This window comes from Hypanus sabinus, chromosome 15 (genome assembly GCF_030144855.1).
Source record: "Hypanus sabinus isolate sHypSab1 chromosome 15, sHypSab1.hap1, whole genome shotgun sequence".
Taxonomy (NCBI): Eukaryota; Metazoa; Chordata; class Chondrichthyes; order Myliobatiformes; family Dasyatidae; genus Hypanus; species Hypanus sabinus.
Genome location: NC_082720.1, coordinates 40908426 through 40934130, shown reverse-complemented (window position 1 = coordinate 40934130; position 25705 = coordinate 40908426). Strand labels below are relative to the sequence as shown.

The following is a 25705-nucleotide window of genomic DNA, read 5'->3' as shown; positions in this document are numbered from 1 at the left end:
TGGATTTTATTTATTTACAGATACAATATAGTATAGGCCCTTCCAGTGTGCTCCCCAGCAACACCCGAGAAACCCAATTTACCCTTTACCCAATCACGGGACAATTAGTAATGACCAATTAACTTAGCAATACTTGTCTGGACTGCGGGAGGAAACTGGAGCACCCAACAGAAAACCCACACATTCCATGGGGAGGACATATAGAGACTTCTTACAGAGGGTGCTGGGATTGAACTCTGATGCCCCGAGCTGAAGTAGCATTGAATTAACCACCACACTACCATGCGGTAGTGATATTATGTTAATAGTAATATTAGCAAGCATTAACCAGAATTTCAATCTTCAAAATATCTGATGAAGCAAGTTTACCTATTTGAGTTATCAAACAACAGTTCCAAAGTATAAGTCGCAACTTACACTACAACTTTGACTGCTTAACTATATAATAATAATTTAATCCCATTAGTTTGATGAATAAATTCTTCTTTGTAAAAAAAGTTATACCATAACCATGTCAGTGTTAGTCTTTGAGGTGGTTCATCAGATAGTAGAGACCAGAAAGGGCATGGGGCAAGGTGATTTTATGGATGAAAGTGAAGATTTCACTTAGCATATGAACAATTCTCACAGCTACCATTGATTCTGATTAATCTACTATCTTCCAAAAAATTTCTAGCTTAAGAATGTCAATGGGTTTTGTCCATAATCTTTCTTCCCACTCTGGATGTAAGGATTTAGGACTGAGCAACTTTTTAATCAGTACAATTTTTGTTCAAAGTGAGTGGGTTGGGGGAAAATTTAGAACAGCTCAGGACAACATTACTATTTACAAAAGTGCAGACTAATAAATAAAAGTCAGCACAAACTTAGTAAATGCAAATCACATTTAATTTGATTGAGATTCTGAAGTAGAAAAGATTATTGAAGATAAAATGACCAGTTGTATTTATTAAATGTCATTTGAAAGCAAAATTAAAAAAAAACATGTGCAGTTGAGGAACAAAGGATGTGAAATTGCCTAAATGCCAGGGCAGAGAGTAGTGGTAAATGGTTATTTAGCAGATGGTTTTTAGGATTAGGACAACTGTTCTTCTGTAAATATACTCGGTGCAAATACTTAGACACAATTAATAATTAAATAGTTCACAGATAACTCCAAATAGGTATACAATGGTAGCCAGTGATAAACATCAAGAATTAGTGAAGTGACAGAAACTGTCAAAAGTGAGATACTATGTCATGAGGAAAAAAAAACCCAAAACAATAAGCCAATATATATAAATAATGAAGGAGACGGAAAAAATATTGGAAAATACATGTAAATCTTTGGAGATACAAAAGTTTAAAAATAAGGAATCCTAATCTTTACTAATGAGGGAATCAAGTACACAAGCAAGGAAATCTCAGTGAAGTTTTTAAAATACTTTTTAATCCACTGAGAAGCAAATTTTCAGTAATTAACAGAAAAATGTGAAAGCACAGTTGGGCACAGTGTCTGCAGAAAGAGATAAAGAGGATTAATGGTTCCAGTCCTTAGAAGATTAACATCATGTTTCTCTTTTCACATATGCTGGCATTTTCAATGTTTTGAGTATTTTCTTTTCTTACTATAGGTTAAAATCATAAACACATCCAATAGAGGGCATAGATTTGACGTGATAAGAACAAACTAGAGGTAAGAAAAATGCAAACCAAGTGTGATAAGGTTGCACTGGCTGAAAGAGTGCCAACAAACAAATGGAATGAAAACTTTCATACATGGTTAGAGAACCAGGAAGGGAAAATAATTATAATACAATGGGGAAATATCCAAGTTTGGAACCATTAGGTAGCTTTCTAAAAATGGGGATGTTCAGGTTCAGAAGATTCAATGCATTCTGCACTTCCTGGATTCTACAACTAATACATTATCTCTGAAGTCTCCAAAAGATGTAAATGACGTTAAATCTCAAAAAAAATCCAAGTATGCAAATTGAATGTAATTATTAAAATATTTTATTCTACCTAGTGGCATAATCACTGGCTTTGGTTTATTATTATTGTCACATGTACTAAGATACAATGAAGCTCTTGCCTAGCCAACTCTATACACAGATAAAATCATTGCTCAGTGCAATAAGCTACAAGGTAAAACACTAACCATTTAGAATGAAGTGTTAAACATACCAAAAAGGTGCAGGTAAATGATGAAGTTCAGGATAAAAACGATGAAATTGTGAGGCCGAGATTCAATATTATTGTCAAGAGCTACATAGAAGAGTCTGATAACAGTAGGATGGGGACTGTCCTTGAATCTGGTGGTATGTGCTTTCAGATTTTTGTATCAATGGGAGAGGGGAGAAGAGAGAATGCAAGGATGGCTGGAGTCTTTGATCATGTTGACTGTGTTACTGAGGCAGGGAGAAGTGTAAATAAAGTACCTAAAGGGGAAGCTAGTTTGTGCAATTTGCTGAGCTGAGTCCACAACTTTCTGCAATTTCTTGCGATCATGTGCGGAGCAAATGCCATACCAAACTCTGCTGCATCCAAGTGGAATGGTTTCTATGGTGCATCAATAAAAATTGGCAAGAGTCGACAGAGAAATACTAAATTTTTCTTAAGTATCGTGAGGAAGTAGAGGTGTTGGTGATTGTTCTTGGCTGTGACAGTTTGGTTGAACCAGGACAAGCCAAGTTTCATAAAGCTGAAAGTATTTTGTGCTTTGCTGATGTTCTGATCCAAACCATTCTTTTTAAGTAAATAATTATTCAGTTTACAGTTCTTAATTAAAATTTACAAGATAAATTATCAATTTCTTCAATTAAAGTCCAAGGCTCCTATTACAGTACAATAAAAAGGCAAAGAAAAATAATTTGTACTTTATTTAATACCTATTTCAGGCTACTTGTTAATTAATTCCATTAATAACAAATTTTATTGCATTGCCATTTCTTTCAGCAGCCTTGTATTCCTTTTATGCAGACTGTCTTGATTTAAGAGTTACCCAACCTTTTCTAGCTTGTCCTTTTTATCCATTTGTTTTGTGTTCATTTGTTTGGCACTTCATCTTTCTATGTGGTCTTGCTGTGTCCTCCTGTGGTAAATTATGTATACCTGTCTGGACACACCCCTCTGCTGACTGCTCCTGTGGCTCCTCCCACAGACCCCTGTATAAAGGTGATTGGGGCACTGCTCCTCCCTCAGTCTTCAAGATGTCGTGCTCCTTTTTCGCTGTTAATAAAAGCCTATCATTCACTTCCAGTCTCCTAGTTATTGATGGTGCATCACCTCCTTTCCAGTGAAGGCAGATACAACATACTCACAGTGGTCCAGCCATCCCTCCTATCACAACAATTCACTCAAATCTGCACATGCACACAATAGTCATTTACTGTGTAACTCTTTATATTGTTAAACAGCTAGCCATGATGCACTTTATTTGCTAGTCTATTTCCAAACAACCTCTTTGCCATCCTTTCCTTTTCTAGTGCCCCATATTTTCTGTATTAAGTTGGTTTCTCTATTCCCTTATGTGATTGCATTTCACTTTAGTTTCTAAGTGGTTTATTTCCAGTAAACTGTGATTTCCCCCTTTTCTTATGAGTGTGACCTTTTGTCTGTGGAGCATGTTTTGAATTCATCTAGACTCAAAATGTTCCATATGCTGACTGTACAAGTTCCATTAAAAAAACTTTGAGGCATCTCAAATTATTCTCCTCAGCACAGATCCAGACCCAAAACTATCTAAAGCATAATGTCAGCTAGAAATGGTTGTTTTAAAAATAAGTCAAAGTTAAGTTTGTCAGATCCACAAATACACGCATACACAGGTGCAATGAAAATCTTACTTACAGCAGCTTCACGGGCACATTTCACAGAAGCAGCATTCACAAGAAAATTAAACAATTAAAAACAACACAACTAGAACAAAAAACAAGTCCATGTTAGTAAAAAAGAGTGATCAAAGAGTTCATAGGTGTTCATAAACTGTAATGATTAGGGTTGTGCAAGTTGGTTCAAGAAATGAATGGTAGTAGGGAAACAGAAGTTCTTGAACCTGGTGTTGTGGAATTTTAGGTTTCTGTACCTCCTGCCCGATGGCAGCAGAAAAAAGATGGCATGACCCAGAACGTAGGGATCTTTGATAATGTATGTTGACTTCTTAAGGCAGTGTCTGTTATGTATTGGGCTAAGGTAATTTTACAGTTCTATAAAAACTTGGTTAGCCACGCTGGAATATTGTGCTCTGTTCTGGTTGCCTCTAATAAGAAATGTAGACAGGGTGCAGAGATTTACCAGTGCCTTTCTCTTCAGGGTGAAAATTGCTCGTACAAGAGGGTATCATTTTAAGGTGATTGGAGGAAAGTATGGGTGGGAGGGGAAAGTCAGAGATAGTTTTTAAAAATGCACAGAAGGTGGGTGCGTGGAAATGCTGCCAGGAGTGATGGTAGAGAAAGAAACATTTTAAGAGGTTCTTAGATAGGCATAGGTAGGCTGGTGGCATCGGAGTGAAGGCTCCTGAGTTCGAATCCAACCAGCTCCTACCCTTGCATGCTTTCCATCCGTGCTGGGTTGAGCATCAAACTAGCAACTCAGCCTTGTAAAAATAAGAAAGCCTGCTAAAAAAAGAAAAGCTATCATAACAGCATCCCACTTGGAGTTAAGGGCTTTCTTCTTCTTAGATAGGCATGTAAATGATGTGGGGTTGGGTGGGGGGGAAGTATTAAATTGATCTTTAAATAGGTTAAAAGGTTAAAGAGCATGTCCTTATCAAAATCTTAACATTATTCTGATATTAAGAGGAAAACGACACATTATGATTTCAGCAATACCAGCAATCATAGAAAGAATTCAAATTCCATTAAGGGTAATTTCAGTTGAAAACAGAAAGTGGACAAGGTACTCCACAGGTTGGCAGCATCTGTGGAAAGAGCAACAGTTAGCATTTCAGTTCATCTTTGATGAGCAGTATTGGTCTCAAATGTTAACCATTTCTTTCTCCACAGTTGATGCCTGAATTGCTGAATTGCTGAATTGTTTTCATTTTCTGATTTGTAGTGTCTGCAGTTTTATGGCATTAGGCATTAAAAGTAAATTGATTTTACCTTAGAAGAACTGAGATTGCTAACTGTAAAATTCATAACCTTTTCACTAATCTACTAGAGTAGAAGGAAAAAAATTATCTGAATGACAGAAAGTTCTACTCCCATTGTAAGCAACTAATATTGTGAATGTATCAGTAATAAATACAAATTTGCATGCTGACATTACATAACATAAACTTTATCTATAAAGAGATGGCCCTTAGAAGAAGTATTGTAGAGTTGCAAGAAGTAGGAAAAGGCTACAAAAACATTTCTAAATACTTGAGTGTTCATCAGCCCACAGTAAGATAATTTGTCTACAAATGGAGGAAACTCAGTACTGTTGCTACTTTCCCTAGGAGTGGGCTTCCTGCAATGATCACACCAAGAACATAACATGGAATACTGAAGGAAATGAAAAAGAAGCCATAGGTAACAGCCAAAGACCTGTAGAAATCTCTAAGATTTGCTAAAGTCTTTGTCCATGTGTCCACTATAAGAAAAACACTGAATAAGAATGGTGCTCATGGAAGGACACCATGGAGGAAACCACTTCTCTCTAAAAAAAACATTGCTGCATGTCTCAAGTTTGTAAAAGACCACCTGGATGTTCTACAATGCTTTGTGGACAGGTGAGACAAAAGTTGAACTTCTTGGCAAAAATGCATATTGCTATACTTGGAGGAAAAAGTGCACTGTACACCAACACCAAAACCTCATTCCAACTGTGAAGCTTGGTGGAAGGAGCATCGTGGTTTGGGACTGCTTTGCTGCCTTAGGGCCTGGAGAACTTGAAATTGTTGAGGGAACATTGAGTTCAAAATTGTATCAAGACATTTTACTTGAGAATGTCATGTTAGCAACCCTTCACTTGAAGCTTAATAGAAGTTAGATCAAGCATTAAGACAATGATCTGAAATACAAGAATAAATCAGCAACAGAATGTATTAAAAAGAAGAAAATTTACATTTTGGAATGGCTGAGTAAAAGTCCTGATCTAAATCCTATAGAAATATTGTGGAAAGACCTGAAGCAAGCAGTTTATACAAGGAAACCCATCAACATCCCAGAGTTGAAGAAGTATTGCAAGGATGAATGGCCTAAGATTCCTCCAAGCTAATGTGCAGGACTGATCAACATTTGAAACATTTGGTTGAAAGTTATTGCTCCACAAGGGGATCACACCAGTTACTGAAAGCAAAGATTCACATACTTTTTCCAACAAATACATGTAATATTGGATCATTTTTCTCATTAAATAAATTAACAAGTATAATGTTTTGTGTTATTTATTTAATTGGGTTTGCTATCTAGTTTTAGAACTTATGTGAAGATCTGATCACATTTTAGTACATATTTATGCAGAAGTAGAGAAAATTCTACAGCGTTTACAAACTTACTAGCACCACTGTATGCACATACTATTGTAGCAAGAAATGCTTTTATCCCTCTTGCCTTACTTTCTAGTTGCAGTCTAGAGCCAGTCTCTTGAGTTCATTTATTATTTACAAACTGTGTCAGTGAATACGAAGGAAATACATTAAATTATCGGTTTTGTAAAAGGCAAAATGTCAGAGTGACAAAAACATGACAGGCTATCATTTACTAATCAAGTTCAAATGTCCTTATATTTACCTTCTCACCTTCAGTTTATTTTTCCTGAATGTTTATCATAACATGCCAGACCAATGTGTGAAATGAAAGGAAGCTAAACACGCACGTTTAAACTACTGGTTATGGTGTAAGTGCAGAAGTCACCGGTGCCTCTCACTAATATTCAAGCTGTGTTGAAGGTAGAGCAGCCACTCTTGAGCAAATTACCTTAATATTGCATATACATAGAGAATGGAACCTCTTCTGAGCTTCCAAGATGACAGGTGTTCCAAAATCTTTTGATAAGCACAAGTTCACAATTCATTGTTTTATACTGGATGATGCAGCTGTTAATTCAATTTTGAACCAGTCAGGTACCGGTTACATAAATTGTGAAAATGGTTCCCTTGAGACCTGCTGCCAAGTGAAAATACAACTAGGACTGCCTGCTTCAAACTGCTTCTGTTCCATATGAATCAGACCAAGCTGACTGTAAATAGCACAAGCAAAATCACCACTAGAGTGTCACAATACATATCTGGAGATTTTAATTCATACCATACAATTCAAGGTAAATTCTGATGCAGTGACAGTGTTGAGTTAGAAAAAGATTCAGTTCAATTCAATAAAAATCTGATTTTAATACCGATTATAAACTCCACATAAAGTTAATAGCAATATACAGTAATTGCACTTTTTGAGAACTATATAGCCAATAACTTATCTGTATTGGAACAACTGATCATTGTCTAAGAAAACACTAGCATAGAGATCCAATTAGATATTGCATGGATATAATGAAGGAATGGGGGAAATTATACTATTCCTAATGTAGTTAAGTCTTTTCCCCAAAAGAAACTACAATGCTTTACAGCAGGGTATGTGAAATTAAAATGTTGACTGTACTTTCTTCCATAAATGCTGCCTGGCCTGCTGAGTTCCTCCGGCATTGTGTGTGTGTGTTACCAAGTGCTTTGTTACATTATATATTTTTTTCTTTTAACTGATGTATTATTCTGAGTTTTATTTCTTGAACACTCCTGCTGTCCTTTGTATTCTATAGTTGAATGGAATTTAGTCATAAAACCATAAAATCACCCATCTTCCAGTATATTGCTACCAAAAGATCAAATAGTTGCAGCCTCAATACATTACTCTAAATCTATTAAGATTGATAAGCTGATGGAAATGTGGCTAGTAAAGACTTCTGACCATGGACCTGTGAGTCATTCAACCAAAATTTGAAGTGACCCAAAGCAAAAGCAGTCTTATTTCACATCTCAACGTCAAACATTGAAACTTACTGTAATTTCTACACAGCAAGTTAGACATCGTCCAGGAGGAGGCTTTAAAATTGATATGGAGAATGCAATAATATTAAAGAGAAGTGACAGTGAGCTATTGACTATTAGCAGCATAAAACAGTAGGAAGAAATCCACTAGCCCCATTTCACGAGCTACAAGGACGATTTCAACCCTAAGGAAATAAGATTAAGTCACTCACTCTCAGAGCTTCAACCTTATTTTCGTTCATAGAACCCGAACTGTTCACAAAAGTAGTTTTAGATACCTTTACTTCTCAAGTACCATAATTCTTTTAAGCAATTTGATGCCACTGGGAATAGCATTCAACATTCTCACTTTACTATGTGCAAGGAAACATTGGGATTATTTTATGATTGGCGTTGTTTTATTTGTTTTTAAATTGGAAGAGTTACTGCCTAACTTAATGGTTTCACTTCATCATCTAGGGCACCTCAATTAAATAAATGCATTTACAGAACACTACTCAATTTGCAATTACCCTTATTTTTAAACTTCACATTGTGAATACAAACAATAGTTTATTTTATTATTTTGCCCCCCACCCAAACTTTGATCTACTTTAAAAACACATGAAAACATGAAAACCTTCAACTACTATTTACCAATTGTTACTAACTTGGATATAAAAGCATAAATCAGCTACTTAGGACCCTGGTCAGACCCCAATTGGAATACTGTGCTCAGTTCTGGCCGCCTCACTAAATGAAGGATGTGGAAGCCATAGAAAGGGTGCAGAGGAGATTTACAAGGATGTTGCCTGGATTGGGGAGCGTGCTTTATGAGAATAGGTTGAGTGAACTCGGCCTTTTTTCCTTGGAGTGAAGGAGGATGAGAGGTGACCTGATAGAAGTGTATAAGATGATGAGAGGCATTGATGGTGTGGATAGTCAGAGGCTTTTTCCCAGGGCTGAATTGGTTGCCACAAGAGGATGCAGGTTTAAGGTGCTGGGGAGTAGGTACAAAGGGGATGCCAGGGGTAAGTTTTTCACTCAGAGTGGTGAGTGTGTGGAATGGGCTGCCAGCAACAGTGGTGGAGGCAGATTTGATAGGGTCTTTTAAGAGGATTTTAGATAGGTACATGGAGCTTAGTAAAATAGAGGGCTATAGGTAAACCTAGTAATTTCTAAGGTACAGACATGTTCAGCACAACTTTGTGGGCCGAAGGGCCTGTATTGTGCTGTAGGTTTTCTATGTTTCTATGTTTCTAAGTCAAAGTTGATCAACTGGTATAATAAAATTTATTTTCAGCCGTTAATAATTTTTACTTTTATCAAATTGCACCTTGCATTTTAGCTGGTTAATGAATCTATTCCCTCAGCTGTACTTTAGACGCGACATCCTGTTAACAATTAAATGTGCGCATTGTGTGATACTTGTTATTCATTTCACCATGAAATCCGATTGATTATAAGAACAATATTGAGATGTTCTATCTGTTCTACATTACTACAATGTAACTACTGCTTAATCACTTTAAAAAAAGTCAGCAAACACCAGTTTTTCTCCTAGCCACCTGTCTTTACCAGCTAGAATCTCTATTTATAAATCGCTCTCCACTGCATCAGGTTTGGGCTTCAATATTTCAGTGAACACATAATGCCAAAGAAGTGCACGCTGCTAGTCGGAATAAAGATCCTAATCCCATTGGCCCCAATGCATGTTTCTGCTTTGGGGGAAATGTGAAGGGTTGAAAGAGTAGATGGCAGCAAAATTTGCCAAAGCTAAACTAAAAAGAATGATCTCTGATTAAGAAAGAGATAATATGCAGAGGAGAAAATAGCAAAAAGAACTTCAAAAGTCTTTGAAATATGCTAGTGAGGCAAAAGTGTGTTCACAAAACAAACAACTTCATACATCTCCCTTAACATAAAGTGTATGCTGTCTAGTGTAGGGAAGTAGCAAGTACAGCCAGCAACATCGCTAAAATAGCAAAAGCTTCTCTGCTATAAAAAATGTTAATTAATTTATCAAGATAGAAAAAGCTAACAAAATGCACTAGCAGCTTGCAAACTCTCAAAGGAAAAGCAAAACCAACTGTCCTCTGCATTAAGGTTCAGCATCTTCAGAGTATCTAAGTAGAGACAAATCCATGCAACGTCTCGGACTTGATTTCCTCATCTCTCCCCACACCATTTCATTTATGTTTTGAAACTCCTTCTCTATTGTTCAAACAACAGAAGAGATCCTTTATTTCACAACTCTGAACTTGGTCTTTCACTTTAGATAGGTTAATGCCTATGCAGTTATCTCACGTTTATGAATTCTTTGGATTATAGAGAAAACAGATGAATTCAAACAATTAATCCAGTAGAAGGACAAGTTCATGGGCAACAACCTCTTTGAGCATATAGCAGATGGAGAAGGTGAAGGGCCTGACCTTTAGTTGGTTAATGATGACTAAGTGAATATATTAAAATATTTACCGAATTAAAGGACTGCGTGCTTAGAGATGGGTTGCCAAAACTACAATATATGATGAGGAGAGTAGTAAGTGACAGCAAAATTCTGTTAACACATTTTTCTCCTTTCATCTTCTCATAGCCATCAAATGACTCCATACAAGTATAACCTCCAGACTCTTTCCACATCTGGCAGGTGCAATAACATTTCATCCTACCCATTGCTTTCATTTTCACCAGCCCAGATGGCAGGCAGATCAAAAAAAAATCACTAAGCAACTCTCAAATCACAAGGCAAGTAATAATTAAATATATGCAAGTTAAGCCTGACTTTGTCAAGCAAAGATCAAGAAAACATCAGTAGTAAGTTGCAAAAGCTGCATCTAATATTAGAAGTCAGCTCACATGAAAACGTGGATATTGACAGATTACTAAACTTGTGGGAAGTGTTACACAGACTTTCTTAGTTAGATTGGCTGTTAGGAAAATCTAGCAGTCTCCTACAGACCCGGAAAGATTCTCTTTATTGCACTGAACTGGCATCTGAAAGTTTCAACAGTGTGTTTCTTAGCTACGAGCCAATGGTATTACAGTTAAGATTCTAGCATGGATGAAGCAGTAACTGTTTGGCAGGAGGCAAAGAGTGGAAATAAAGGGAACCTTTTCTGGCTGGCTACCAGTGACGGGTGGTGTTCCACAGGGGTCTGTGTTGGGACCGATTCTTTTTACATTATATGTCAATAATTTGGAAGATGGAATTGCTGGCTTTGTTGCAATGTTTGCAGACAGTATAAAGATAGGTGGGAGGGCAGGTAGTTTTGAGGAAGTAGAGAGGCTGCAGAAGCACTGATTAAGAGAATAGGCAAGGAAATGGCAGACAGAATACAGGATTGGGAAGTGTAAGGTTATGCACTTTGGTAAAAGAAATGAAAGGTTGACTATTTTCTAAATGGAGAGAAAATACAAAAAAAAGTTGCAAGGGGACTTGGAAGTTGTTGTGCAGGATTCCCTAAAGGTTAATTTGCAGATTGAGTCTGTGGTGATGAAAGCAAATGCAATGTTAGCACTTAGTTCAAGAGGACTAGAATATAAAATCAAGGACGTAATGTTGAGACTTTTCAAAGCACTGGTGAGACTTCACTTGGTGTACAGTGAGCTGGTTTGGGCCACTTACCTTAGAAAGGATGTGCTGAAATTGGAGAGTGTTCAAATAGAACATTCACAAAATGATTCCAGGTTTGAATGGCTTATTATATGAGGAGTGTCTGATAACTCTGGGCCTGTATTCACTAGAATTCAGAAGAATGAGGGCTACCTCATTGAAACTACCAAATGGTGAAAGGCCTTGATAGATTGAATGTGGAGAGGATGTTTCGTATGGTGGAACAGTCTAAGACCAGAGGGCACAGCCTCAGGATAGAGTAACATACTTTTAGAACAGAGATGAGGAGTAATTTCACTAGAGTGGAGTCAGAAGAGGCCACGGGAAGGAAAACTCCAAGGTATTGTACAAGTATGTGAAGAGCAAGAGGATAAGACATACGAGAAAAGGACCAATCAAGTGAGACAGCAGAAAAGTCTGCATGGAATGGGAGGAGATAGCGAAGGTACTTAATGAATACTTCGCTTCAGTATTCCCTACAGAAAAGGACCTTGGCAATTGTAGGATGACTTGCGGCAGACTGTAAAGCTTGAACATATAGACATTAAGAAAGAGGATGTGCTGGAGCTTTTGGAAAGCATCAAATTGGATGAGTCACTGAGACTGGACGAGATGTACCCCAGGCAAGGGAGGAGATTGCAGAGCCTCTGGCAATCACCCTTGCATTATCAACACAGACGGGAGAGGTCCCAGAGGATTGGAGGGTTGCAAATGTTGTTTCCTTATTCAGGAAAGGAAGTAGAGATAGCCAGGAAATCATAGGGCAATGAGTCTTACTTCAGTAGTTGGTAAGCTGATGGAGAATATCCTGAGAGGCAGCATTTATGAACATTTGGAGAGGTATAATATGATTAAGAATAGTCAAGGGCAGGTCATGCCTTCTGAGCCTGATTGAATTCTTTGAGGATGTGAATAAACACATTGATGAAGGTAGAGCAGTAGATGTAGTGTATATGGATTTCAGCAAGGCATTTGGTAAGGTACCGCATGCATGGCTTATTCGGAAAGTAAGGAGGCATGGGATCCAAGGTGACATTGCTTTGTGGATCCAGAATTGGCTTGCCCACAGAAGGCAAAGTGTGGTTGTAGATGGGTCAAATTCTGCATGGAGGTCGGTCACCAGTGGTGTGCCTCAGGGATCTGTTCTTGGACCCCTTCTTCTCATGATTTTTATAAATTACCTGGATGAGGAATTTGAGGGATGGGTTAGTAAATTTGCTGATGACACAAAGGATGGGGGTGTTATGGATAGTGTGGAGGGCTGTCAGAGGTTACAGCAGGACATTGATAGAATGCAAAACTGGGCTGAAAAGTGGCAGATGGAGTTCAACCGAGATAAGTGTGAAGTGGTTCATTTTGGTAGGTCAAATATTATGGCAGAATATAGTGTTAATAAGACTCTTGGCAGTGTGAAGGATCAGTGGGATCTTGGGGTTCGAGTCCATAGGACGCTCAAATCTGCTACACAGGTTGACTCTGTGGTTAAGAAGGCATACGGTGCATTGGCCTTCATCAACAGTGGGATTGAGTTCAAGAGCCGAGAGGTAATATTACAGCTAAATAGGATCCTGGTCAGACCCCACTTGGAGTACTGTGCTCAGTTCTGGTCAGCTCACTACAAAAAGGATGTGGAAACTATAGAAATTGTGCAGAGAAGATTTACAAAGATGCAATGATGTTGTCTGGATTAGGGAGCATGCCTTATGAGAATAGGTTGTGTGAGCTTGGCCTTTTCTCCTTGGATCGATGGAGGATGAGAGGTGATATAATAGAGATGTATAAGATGAGAGGTTTTGATCGTGTGGATAGTCAAAGGCTTTTTCCCAGGGCTCACATGGCTAGCACGAGAGGACACAATTTTAAGGTGCCTGGAAGAAGGTACAGAGGAGGTGTCAGGGGTAAGTTTAAAAAAAAAACACAGGGAGTGGTGAGAGCTTAGAATGGGCTGCTAGCAATGGTGGTGGAGGTGAATACAATAGGATCTTTTAAGAGACCCCTGGATAGGTACATGGAGCTTAGAAAACAGAGGGCTAAGGGTAACCACAGGTAATTTCTGAAGTACGTACATGTTTGGCACAGCATTGTGGGCCAAAGGGCCTGTATTGTGCTGTAGGTTTTCTATGTTTAGTGTAGTGTGTAAAAATCCTAGGACATCAGCAGTTTCTGAGATACCTAAACTATCTTGTCTGGCACTAACAATCATTCCACAATACTTTAGATCAGATTTTGTTCCCATTCTAATATTTGGTCTGAATAACAGCTGACCTTGTGACCATGTCTGCATGTGTTTATGCATTGAGTTGTTACTTCATGATTGGCTGTTAAGATATTTACATTAACAAGGTGTTCAGATGTACCTAATAAAGTGGTCACTTGGTGTTTTACTTTGAACTTTTACCTGCTGAGTTCCTCCAGCATTTAGTGTTGCTGTTGATATTTCATTCACCTTCAGTATTTTTGTATGAATCTTCAGGAAGCAGACATGTGCACCAATGATCTGCAGCACTTCCCATGGCCCTACCACTTGCTATACTTGTTCTACCCTTATTAGCCCTCCCAAACACCATAATGTAATGTCTCTGTGTGGCTAACCAAATACTCATTTCAGTGTATTATCTCCCACCTTGGAAATATTGGAATGTAATCCAGTATAAAATATCCTCCAAAGCTTTAAACTATTTATTTAAATACAATTATTTCTCATAGTTGAATGATTCTGAAATTATGCTGCGTTTACATTGAAGAGAAAAAAAACTATGGTATTTTCTTTCAGATCTTGAATGTTGAAATACGATCTCTGACTTTCTCCAAGCAAGAAAATATACAAAGTAGGCATCCAAAAAAACATGAAACTTTTGAAAGAAATGTAAACAAAAACATAATTGCTATAAAGTAGCCTGTGATATGCATTACCTTATGCAATTTGGGGATTTATCAGAAGAGAAACATGAACATAATAGCATCGTGTTAAACAGAAGGCTGCCTCTTTAGTAGATGAAATTGAAAAGCAGAACCAATTTGTGTGAAAGAAAACTTTTCTTCCAGAATTAGCCTGTTTCAAATGTTAGTGAATGGTGATAATTATGCAAAGCAAGTGTAATCCCAAGTTATTATAAACCAAACAAAAAGAGTATCTAACTCTTCCAAAGACCAACCTGTTTGCAATTCCAGTTAAAAAAAATTACAGCTTAGTAATCAAGCAACCTTGATGTCCAATCTATATCCATTGATATGGTTGTGTGGATCATATGGAGTAATATAGGTGATGCTATTCTGAAGACAAAAGTCAGTTTTGTAAAAGAACCTGAGAGAATGAAACATTCCAATAAAGATGGTCCCCATTTGCACATAATTTCAGTACAGTTTTGCTATAAATGTGTTACATAATTTTAAAATCTGAATAACTAGCAAATCTGACAAGTGCAGATCTACATGAAATGCTAACCTAAGAAGGCAGTATCCATCATTAGAGTTTCCCGACACCCAGGTCACACTCTCGTCTTGCTGCTGCCATCAGCTAGAAGATACATGAGCCTCAGGACTCACATCATCAGGTTCAAGAACAGCTACTACCCCTCAACCATCAGACACTTGAATAAAATTGTACAAGGCATTGGTGAGGCCAAATTTGGAGTATTGTGTGCAGTTCTGGTTACCGAATTATAGGAAAGATGTCAACAAAATAGAGAGAGTACAGAGGAGAGTTACTAGAATGTTACCTGGGTTTCAGCACCAAGTTACAGAGAAAGGTTGAACAAGTTAGGTCTTTATTCTTTGGAGCATAGAAGGTTGAGGGGGGACTTGATCAAGGTATTTAAAATTATGAGGGGGATAGATAGAGTTGACGTGGATAGGCTTCCTCCATTGAGAGTAGGGGAGATTGCGATTTGAGAGCTAAGGGGCAAAAGTTTACGGGTAACACGAGGGGGAACTTCTTTACTCAGAGAGTGGTAGCTGTGTGGAACGAGCTTCCAGTAGAAGTGGTAGAGGCAGGTTCGATTTTGTCATTAAAAAAAAATTTGGATAGCTATATGACAGGAAAGGAATGGAGGGTTATAGGCTGAATGCAGGAAGGTGGGACTAGGTGAGAGTAAGCATTCAGCGTGGACTAGAAGGCCGAGATGGCCTGTTTCTGTGCTGCAAATGTTATATGATTATAAATGTTGATAACTACACTCACTTGCCCCATCATTGAAATGTCCCTGCAACCAATGATCACACTTTAAGGACTAATTATTTCATTTGTGCTATTTATTTACATTAGCATTTGCAAAATTTGCGGTCTTCAGCACTCTGGTTGATCTTTCACTCATCCTGTTATAGTTACTAGTTTATAGATTTACTGAGTATGCTTACTGGAAAATTAATCTCAGGGCTGTATATGTTGTTGCATATGTACTTTGAAAATAAAATTTACTTTGAACTTTGCTCCAGCAGGCTAGGTATTGGTTAATTGTTAAATCAGGTCCATATAAATAGTCAAGCATTTAGGAACTTTTACCAAACTCCTTTAAAATGACACAAAAACAAAACATAAATTTATGCAAGGTTATACAGGACCAAAATTCAATGAAGGATATACAAAGGATCTCAGGTTAATTTGCTTACGGCAGTTTAAAAGTAACTTAATGCAGACTAGGTGGTGGTTGTAATCACAACTACAGAAAAATTCACACATTCAATTTTCTGGTCTTGCTACAAATATCAAGAGGGTAATTTTTATTCCAAGGCAATAAATAAATAGTTTTTCCTCACACACTTGTAGTCTTTTGTATTTCTGTCCTTCATTTCATTACTCTTAATAAATACATAATTGCTAAAAACACTCATAAAGCAGGTATTAGATTACCACATCTTTCCGAGGTAAAGATCAAGTAACAAAATGATGAAACTATTAAAAAGGGTCTCAAAAAACTATTGATCCTTGATGGATAAATGCGCAGTGGGCAAGACTTTGAACTTACAGATAGAAAGAATGATTTATGTTAGAATCCAAGTTAGACTCTTACAGGAGTTGGGATGAATAGTGTTAGCAAAATTTGTATATTCCACCCATTAATAACAATTCCAATTTGTGCTTTCAAATTCTTATGTGGATCAAACAATCAAATAACTTGTGTTTTGTGATAGCCTATTTTTAAATGTTTAAAAATAGACTTAACATGGTTATTTTTGCTTAAACAGAAAAAAAACAGTAAATTGTGTTGAGATGCGACTGATAAAAACGTTACCTAAAAAAAACACTAACAAGGTAGCAAGAAAGCAGCTGTGATGGATATTACAACATGCTATTGAACATAATAGGAACAATGCTGGGTTTAAAGTGTCATTGATGTAGTGACCAAAACAGAAGTTCTCTCATTTACTCAAACCGACATTGGTCAGCCTAACATGTTAATCAGTTTTAAATCCTTATGCAACATTTATCGCCATTCATGGGCAAGGCTTAAATATGAAACAGCGTACATACATTGAATTTAAACAAGGTCGTATCCTGCAGCTGAGTTTCTAGTTTTCCACCAAAACACGTAAATAATTCATAACAACGGAGAACATTAATAATTATGGATTGGAGTCAAAGGTAATTAATACAATACTTCATTTCAAAAATGGAGTCAAGGCATAAAATGGTCAATCTCATCCAAGTTGGCAACTCAAAAAGTAAATGGGTTCACTTCAGTAGAAGATATGCACATTCTTATTTCTTTCATATTGTTTTACTCAGCTACGATACTTCAACCACAGTTTACAAGCATTGTGAACATGTGCATTTGTTAATACAACTTAAAGAATAAAGTGCCAGAAGCCCAATCAAGTTTAACATCACTGGCATATGCTGTGAAATGTGTTGCTTTGCGGCAGCAAAATATTGCGGTACATAATGAACTATAAATAACAATAACTATATATATTAACTTTAAAAAAAACTAGTGCACAGAGAGGGGGACATTGAGGAAGTGTTCATGGGTTCATTGTCCATTCAGAAATCAGACAGCGCAGGGGAAGGAGCTGTTCCTGAAGCATTGAGTATGTGTCTTCAGGCTCCTGTGTCTCCTCACTAAATGTAGCAATGAGAGGAGGACGTGTCCGGGGTGATGTGGGTCCTAAATGCCGCCTTTGTGAAGTATCACCTTTTGAATGTGTCCTTGATGCGGAGATGTGTCCATGATGGAGTTGGCTGAGTTTACAACTTTCTGCAGCTTTTTCCAGTCCTGTGCAGTGGCCCCTCCATACCAGACTGCGATGTCAGCAAGTAACAGCACGCCTATGGTGTTTAGGTATTAAATTGAACTAAAGTTTTTTTTTCCACTTTTACCGTTCCAACCGATCCTTCAAGATAATGCTCCCTTGTAAAACCCTACATGATAAGCAATTTTATTTTTGAATAGACCAAACTGGACAAAGACATTGGGGACCTAATATCAAGAACAGTTAATTAAGCGGGCAGGACCTCCTAGGTAATGGAGTTTAATGAGAGTAATGGCGAATGTATAGACTGCTTAACGTTTATCCACAGTTTTGGTGAAGGGGGTGAAACTGCTAGTGCAAGGAATGGGGAATGAATCCATCGGACAGCAGACCAGCTTTCCAGAAGACCTGTCATCATCTCTGGGGAACGGAGATCATGTCATGTCAATATATACCCCGACCCCGTAATAAGTTTAGAGAACTCCGACACCGTTGATGTATTGAAACAGCGGAGATTTCGCCGGCAAACCTCCTGCAGCCCCAAGTCCCTTGTCAAGCCCCGCTTTCACTTAAGGCCGCACAGTATACAACCGACAACACTCCTGCTCTGCGTTCAGCCAACGATTTAACTTATTTAAGACCATGGTCAAAGGCACATACCACCCCAGAACGTGGCCGCTCTGCTCATCACATGTGAACATAACTAGACAGGGAAAATTCACTGCCTCTCCCTCTTACAGGCGCCGGTTGCACGTCCCAGTAGGGTCCCCACACACGCCATTCTAAATTCTCCGAGATACTGTAATCGTCCTCTCCACAATTACCGAACTCCCCCTGCGGGTATCGGTCCAGGTAAGCGCCCCCTCTCCCAATGACGAGCCCGGCGGGACACATCTCCGAGCCCTCCCATTCAACATTCGCTGAAGTCTCACGTTCCCGTTCTTCCACCTCTCACTCCCACAGGTACACGTCCTCCCTACCTTCATGAGTATTTACCTGGACACTGCGAACACCATACTCGTTCACCAATAGGCGTTTAATAATATTACAAAATCTGAGCGCATGTATAAAGGATCATAAAAGAAAGACACAATTACTTCATATTTTAATATTCCCCGAGCAAACTTCAACTGGCTTCACCATCCATTCTGCAGCCCAGCGTGATCCCACTCACCTCCAAAACACCTACATCTTCCTTAAATTATGTGAAAGACTACGACGGAAGCCAAGCCCTAGTGCAGACCAATAAATAATAGATAAATCAACCATTTGTTCAACCTTCATAATACATTTCACGCATCAGCACTGTTGCAGTCAAGTGACCCTGAACACCGCTTACGAGCGAATTGTTTTCCCATTGCTCATCCCAATTCAGATGAAAAAGTTTATTAACAAAAATACAAGGATGAACATTACTGGGTAAAAGGCGATATCATTAAATTGCATCATTACTCTACAATTAGCCGTGTTTATTCGGTTTCAATGTTCGACTGATATCACGGTCCCATATTTATGCTCAGCATAAAGACAAATGACTGTTACATCAAGTTCGCAAGCTTTAATGAAAAAAGACCGAATAAATAATCTTAAATAAGCTCCTTTAATATACTACAGCAGTGGGGAGTTGCGAGATTTAACAGGCCCTAGTACACCGTTTAACTTCTTCCGAAAGTTGCCAATGATATATTTCATTAAGAAAGGCAAATCGGATTTGGGATTGGCCCATGCCCTAAAAACAGCCGGTTACCTCGACGGATATTGACCCATAACAACAGCAAAAGAAATACGCCTAAAAGGAAAATACACTATTAACCACATATGATAACATAAATAAGAGAGATTTCTTCTATAACTAGATAACAACGTTGAGGAGTGCGCGGTCAGGACTCCCGTTGAATATTCTAATGCAAAGTTACCTTTCCTCCTTCAAGCGAAATCCAGCAGCATTTTCTTTGTTTCCTTACCTTGACAGGCGATTTGCAAACACAGAAGTGCGGATGAAATTATAAAGTTTAGCATTCCCAAGCTGCTGCATAAAACCCGAAGCAATAGCATTCCGTTTGAGTGATCTATTTGTGACCAGCGCTCCACTATTTGAACTGCACTCTCGTGTTGAGAGTAATTTCTGGACAATCTCGGCAAATCAAACTGTCCTGCCCAGCTCCACACGACCAGGCAACACATATGCACAAGGCATTGCAGTCCGTTCAGCTGCTGCTCAGAACAGCGGGGGTTTAACCGAGCGGCTTTCTGCGAGAGTAATAAACGTCTATTTACATCGGGTAAAAACAAGTTCGAGTTACTGCTCGGCACTCTTTCACACTCATCTGTGTTCTATTCGTAGATCGTACGTTTGCGTTTATTAGATACCACGACAGTTTAGGTTCATTGCGGAGCTATTAGCGAGGTATCTTGCAAAACATGGAACAGATCAACGGGAACGTGGTTTAAAGACGGCACTGACAAAGATTTGCTGGCTTTTGATGGCTAATCCTTTATTTCTACCACCGACTTCCGTAGTTTGCATAATTGTTTCAAAATGTATCAGAAACTTGTGTTATATTTTTGTGTTGTGTTGATGGCAATGGGAATATCATTTACGATTTACAGGTTACTGTGACTGGAAGTAACTTACACCTTCCTGCTGCTTAATATTTACCACAATACTTTTGTTATTAGAAACAGAAGATTTTATAATAGGCACTAAATTAGTATCAGCAATATGGTTAAAATTAGCCACTTTAAAAAGAGATGCCTTATGAATTTTGAGCTTGTGGCCTCGGTGTCACCAGAAATTACCAGTCTTATTTCATTCGCTGGTTTAAGTAACACGTTGGCATAGCACGGAAAATCAGCTTCACCGTAATCCAAACTATTTGTTGTGTGGATTATGCTTTTTTTTAATCGTCAGTAGAACCGCAATAACAACGAAGAAGCCACAAGGGTTTTTTTTTTTTGGTTTTGACAGGCTATGGCTGATTGTCCAATTCACAGCCAACGAGAGAAATAATTGATCAACTTGCAGTTTCACGATGGATCAAAGCAATATTGCCACAGATGATACTCTGAAACAAAAATGGTTTCAAACTATATCTGAAAACTAACATTTATCAGACGGAATTAAGCAGCTATAATTTTCAAATGGTCAGATGTAACTATTTGGTAACGTGGACAGTTATCATTTCCACTGTAGCTTAGAACTCAGCGTTTTACTTTTGTACAAGGGAAGGGAAAATGGATAAGGGTGATCGGAAACACGGGGCAATATTTTTATACAAGAGATATCGATTACAAGTCAGTCCTAAATAGTAGTAAATAATTCAATGTTTCTGGTGATCATAACAGTTTAAGAACGCTAATTTACTGAAATTACATTAAGAAACAGATACGGAGCCAGTGACCTCTGAGACCCGGCTCTGGAAGTAGACTGAAGAAATTCGACTTAAAAAGAGCTCCAGTTAAATAAAAATTCTAAGGTTTGCAAATAAAGTTCTGGATTAATTGCTATTTTAGATACTGTCTACTGGATTTGCAAATAGTTTGGAACACCAATAACATGTCCTCAATATTCAATGGGGGAGTATTAAGCACAAGGATTGGTGTGAACTGACTAAAGGTCAAACTGGAACTTCGGCAATTCTTTACACGCCCTTATGCTCTAAGCTGATATTCAAGTGCCACAAAGGAAAGTCCCACAAATTAAATTTAAGTGCCACAGAGACCTTTATTAATGGAGGTGAATGAAATAAGATTGATGACCAGATCAATGGGAGAATTCCCTTTGTTCTGTGAACAGGTCCTTGAATGGATCTGAAGAGGGCACTTCTGTTTACCACTTATTTGAAGACGGATCCTGTTCTAGTGGTGCAGACGCCATGATAAAGTCTACACGGAGGTGTTGTGACATAAAGTTGGCTCATGAGAAAAATTCAAAAAATTGAATAAGTCCACAGATAGCCTTAAATGCTTTTCGGAGCCTTACACGTGTAAAAGTGGTGTTTACAAATAACTATTGAATAATACAACAAAAATTCCAAGAACTTATACAATCACTCCATTATTAAGCACACTACAGAAATATATTTATGATGAAAATAGAACAGTTATTCATGTAAACAAACGTGAGCTAAATTGTTAGTCTATAACATATGACATGTCCTAAAACACTCAGAGACCAAATATCATCATTTTAAAAATATTTATTATTTGATCATATTACAAATAAACAGTTTTATGGCAAAACACTTAGTTAACAATAACATCTACAGTATATAATTCATTATCAATTTCTTATAAAATGGGCAATTACTGTAATGGAGCACAATGTATCACTAATTCACATGGACAAAGGGACAAATATTACTTAATCTATTAATCAGTCAGTTTTAATATATTGCAGTGTCTAGGCTTCTTTCACACTACATTAAATTAATTGCAAATGAAACCAAAATAATTTTGGATAAACCGAAACAGATTAGCATCAGGAGTTGCAATGAGATCCCAAGGGGAAAGAAAAGGATAATTAATTTGATATGTAAAGTTAATAAATGCATTATTTGATATAAATGTTATGCATATTTTAGCATAATTCAAATAAAATGGTTTGTACTAGTTGTTGTACAATGTGTAGCTATGTTAAAAACTCCAAAACCATAACACTGTTAAACATTTGCCAATAATGCATATGATGAATTTGAAACAATGATGTCCCCAGGGATAATGTTACAAGCAGAATCTTTTCTAAATGCAGCAGCACACCTTCAGAGTGCTAGAAGGATTAGGATTCTGTTTGTGAGCAAACTATTTAAATTTACCATCTTGTAAAACAAACTAAAAGAAAGTAACTGGAGAAGCAGTACTGAACTTCCCTGCAATCTTGTGCCAGTCACAAGTACAAAACAATATTTTAATATTTTAAATAGAGCATTGGTTTCTACTAATATCCTCAATGCTGAAAACATTAATGTGGCATGGTAAAGCTATAGCCAAGATAAAATCCATTACTTTGAAGTAGCTCTTTAAAATAGATGTTATGTCTTTCTCTTTTCCTTCTTTACCCATACATAGAATAATTTCCAGGTTTCCATGTCTAAGTTAGTTGTACCTTGTGTCATGAAAGTTTTTCCATTAATTACAATCTCTAGCAAGATGGAAAAATACTGTATTCCAAATAATTAATCGGACAGGATGGGAAGGGGATGCTCAGATTAGTTTTTTTTTTAAATAATGACTTAGCTGATTCTAACTTGTTCAAAAGGTTTGTGAGACAGAAGAGTTCGAAAGTGAATTGATGGACATATAGAAAGAGTCATTTGGGTTGAGAGGGGAGTAGTATTCATTGTCTGTCTTATAACTCAGATGTGAAGATCTCATAATTAACATGCTATACTTCGACTACTGACAAATGTCAATGGTCCCATCTTAGATGTGATAAATAGTGTCCATATAGCAATACCAAAAATATGCAGGCACTTTTTGAACATAAATCCAGTGTAAATCAGCATCTTTAGAAAATGATTCATGAAATTTGAGTAAGAGTTATGACTTTACACCCACAGATTTTGAGCTAAAATTATGGCCAATTGTAAGTTCCTAAAAGATGTCTGGACCTCCATGTGGATATGGTGATATTTTCTCGTGTAAGCACCTGAAGGAGAATGGTTAGATGGTGTCATAGGGTGCTTCACAGATTCCTGTGATGGATAGTGAACTCATTTTCGAGAATCTGTACCAGCCTAAACCAAGTGATGGAACAGGGTGCCTGTTTAGTTCAATGGAAATGAACTTCTGCAAGAAACCTGGCAAAATGGAACAGCCAGCGCCTCTTCCCCAGGGCACCACTGCTCAATACAAGAGGACATGGCTTTAAGGTAAGGTGTGGGAAGTTCAAGGGAGATATTAGAGGAAGGTTTTTTTTTACTCAGAGAGTGGTTGGTGCGTGGAATGCACTGCCTGAGTCAGTGGTGGAGGCTGATACAATAGTGAAACTTAAGAGACTACTAGACAGGTATATGGAGGAATTTAAGGTGGGGGGTTATGTGGGAGGCAGGGTTTAAGGGTAGGCACAACATTGTAAGCCGAAGGGCCTGTACTGTACTGTACTATTCTATGTTTTATGTAAAATATAATTTAACACATTCCTTTTAATTGATTGATTAATTTAGCAGAGATTTTGATTGTTGCTTCATATCTCAATCAGTCAGCTATGCCATGATGAGTGGTGGGGTGGAGATCTCTCTAAAACAAAGGAGGTGCAAGGCACTCCTGCTCTCTGCAGGCCTGAAATTCACCCTTGGACAAGGTATAGCACCTGCTCAACATTCCCCCCCCCCCACCCAAATAAGGGTATGTGAAGCCATGGGAGCAAGTGGTGGATTGACATGAGTAGCTAGTGCATATCAGAAATAATTGGTTATGGGACCACTGACAATAGGCAGATGATCCCTGAAGTGCATTGATAATGGCTGGCGTTACCCATCTTATGAAGACACCACCCAGAAGAAGGCAATGGCAGACCAATTCAGTAGAAAATTTTGCCAAGAACAATCATGGCCATAGACCATGGTCTCCCAAGTCCTACAACATGGCACATAATGATGATGATGCTGTGATAGATTTTCAGCACTTCTGTTGGCATGATTCGAAGGTCCCAGTCACATGGTGCAAATGACAATATGTCTGAGATGCTGGGCCTTATTGATCAGGATTAGGATTACTCAGTTAGGGAGGACACCATCATACAGATTTGTGGTGGAACGCAGCAGGCCAGGCAGCGTCTATATGAAAAGTACAGTGGATGATTCGGGCCGAGACCCCTTGTCAGGACTAAGGGTCTCAGCCAGAAATGTCAACTGTACTTCTTCCTCTAGCTGCTGCCTGGCCTGCTGCACTCCACCAGCATTTTGTGTGTGTTGTTTGAATTTCCAGCATCTGCAGATTTCCTCATGTTTGCGATCATACAGATTTAGCAGGATAGCAGCATCAAGCATGTGAGATTTGTTACCTCTAGGCCAGGTAATTCAAAATCCTTGTAGTTCATGGCTGGAACCCCAGTTTAAAGCTGAACTATTCCTTTGACAATGTATCATTCTCTGTGTAGGGTGGGATGCCAAAAAGATTGTGTTGTCATGTTGGAGCTCCTAATTGAAAATGGTTCTGTTGCAGTGGACTATGCAGCGAGGAGCCCTATACTGAGAACATTTCACACTGATGTGTTCATTGAAGACCAGCACACTCAGCTGTAGGTATTGTGTTCCAGTGTAGAGAAATGACTTTGAGATTCTCTTCTTCACACTGGGAAAATACAGGTACTTTACAAGAGTATCTCAGGACCAAATGCTATTTTCCCCCATTGCAGAACTAGTGCATGGAGTTGAATGCAGCTAAATTCTACAAGGTAGGCAGGTTATAGAGGAGAAGACAAAATATCCATCAATGAGCATTTTTCATCTGAAGACATTTCCTGAGGGTGTAGTAAAGGCAGAAACATTATTCAAGAAATATCTTAATAAGTTCCTGAATTGCCAATACATAGAAGAACATGGACCAAATGCTGGTAAATGGAATTAGAAACAGTAAGTGCTCGATGGCCAATGTAGAGATGGTGAGCTTTTTTGTCCAATGTGACATTCTGACTCTGTTACCTGTTTTAATACTCTCAAAGAAACCAGTCTTGGTGTCAACTTGCAGCAAAGCATATTGTAATATCTTTTATCAGGGTACTTCACATTACCAAAATCTATTATTATAGCAAGCAAATGATATAGCAAAATGAAATTATTGTAGCTTGGACATGAACTGTTGACTTCAGAAGAAACTGCAGATACTAACATTTGGAGCTAAAAATCAAACTGCTGGATGCATCCAACAAGTCAAGTAGCATCTGTGGGGGAAAGGACTTGTTGACATTTCAGAGTGACAACCTGCACCAATATTGGAAGTGGTTGAGGCCCGTTGATATGATATTTAGAGAA

General features: G+C 38.0%; 1 protein-coding gene across 1 annotated transcript in view; it reads right to left on the bottom strand.

Annotated features, from left to right (window-relative positions):
* LOC132405448 (netrin receptor UNC5A-like) overlaps nt 1-20162 on the bottom strand; it is a 580373-nt gene extending 560211 nt beyond the window's left edge. The window contains exon 1 of the mRNA XM_059990261.1: nt 19697-20162. Within this exon, the coding sequence (XP_059846244.1) occupies nt 19697-19916 (220 nt within the window). The 5' untranslated portion in view covers nt 19917-20162. The remainder of the gene's footprint in view (nt 1-19696) is intronic.
* Between the last annotated feature and the right edge of the window lie 5543 nt (nt 20163-25705).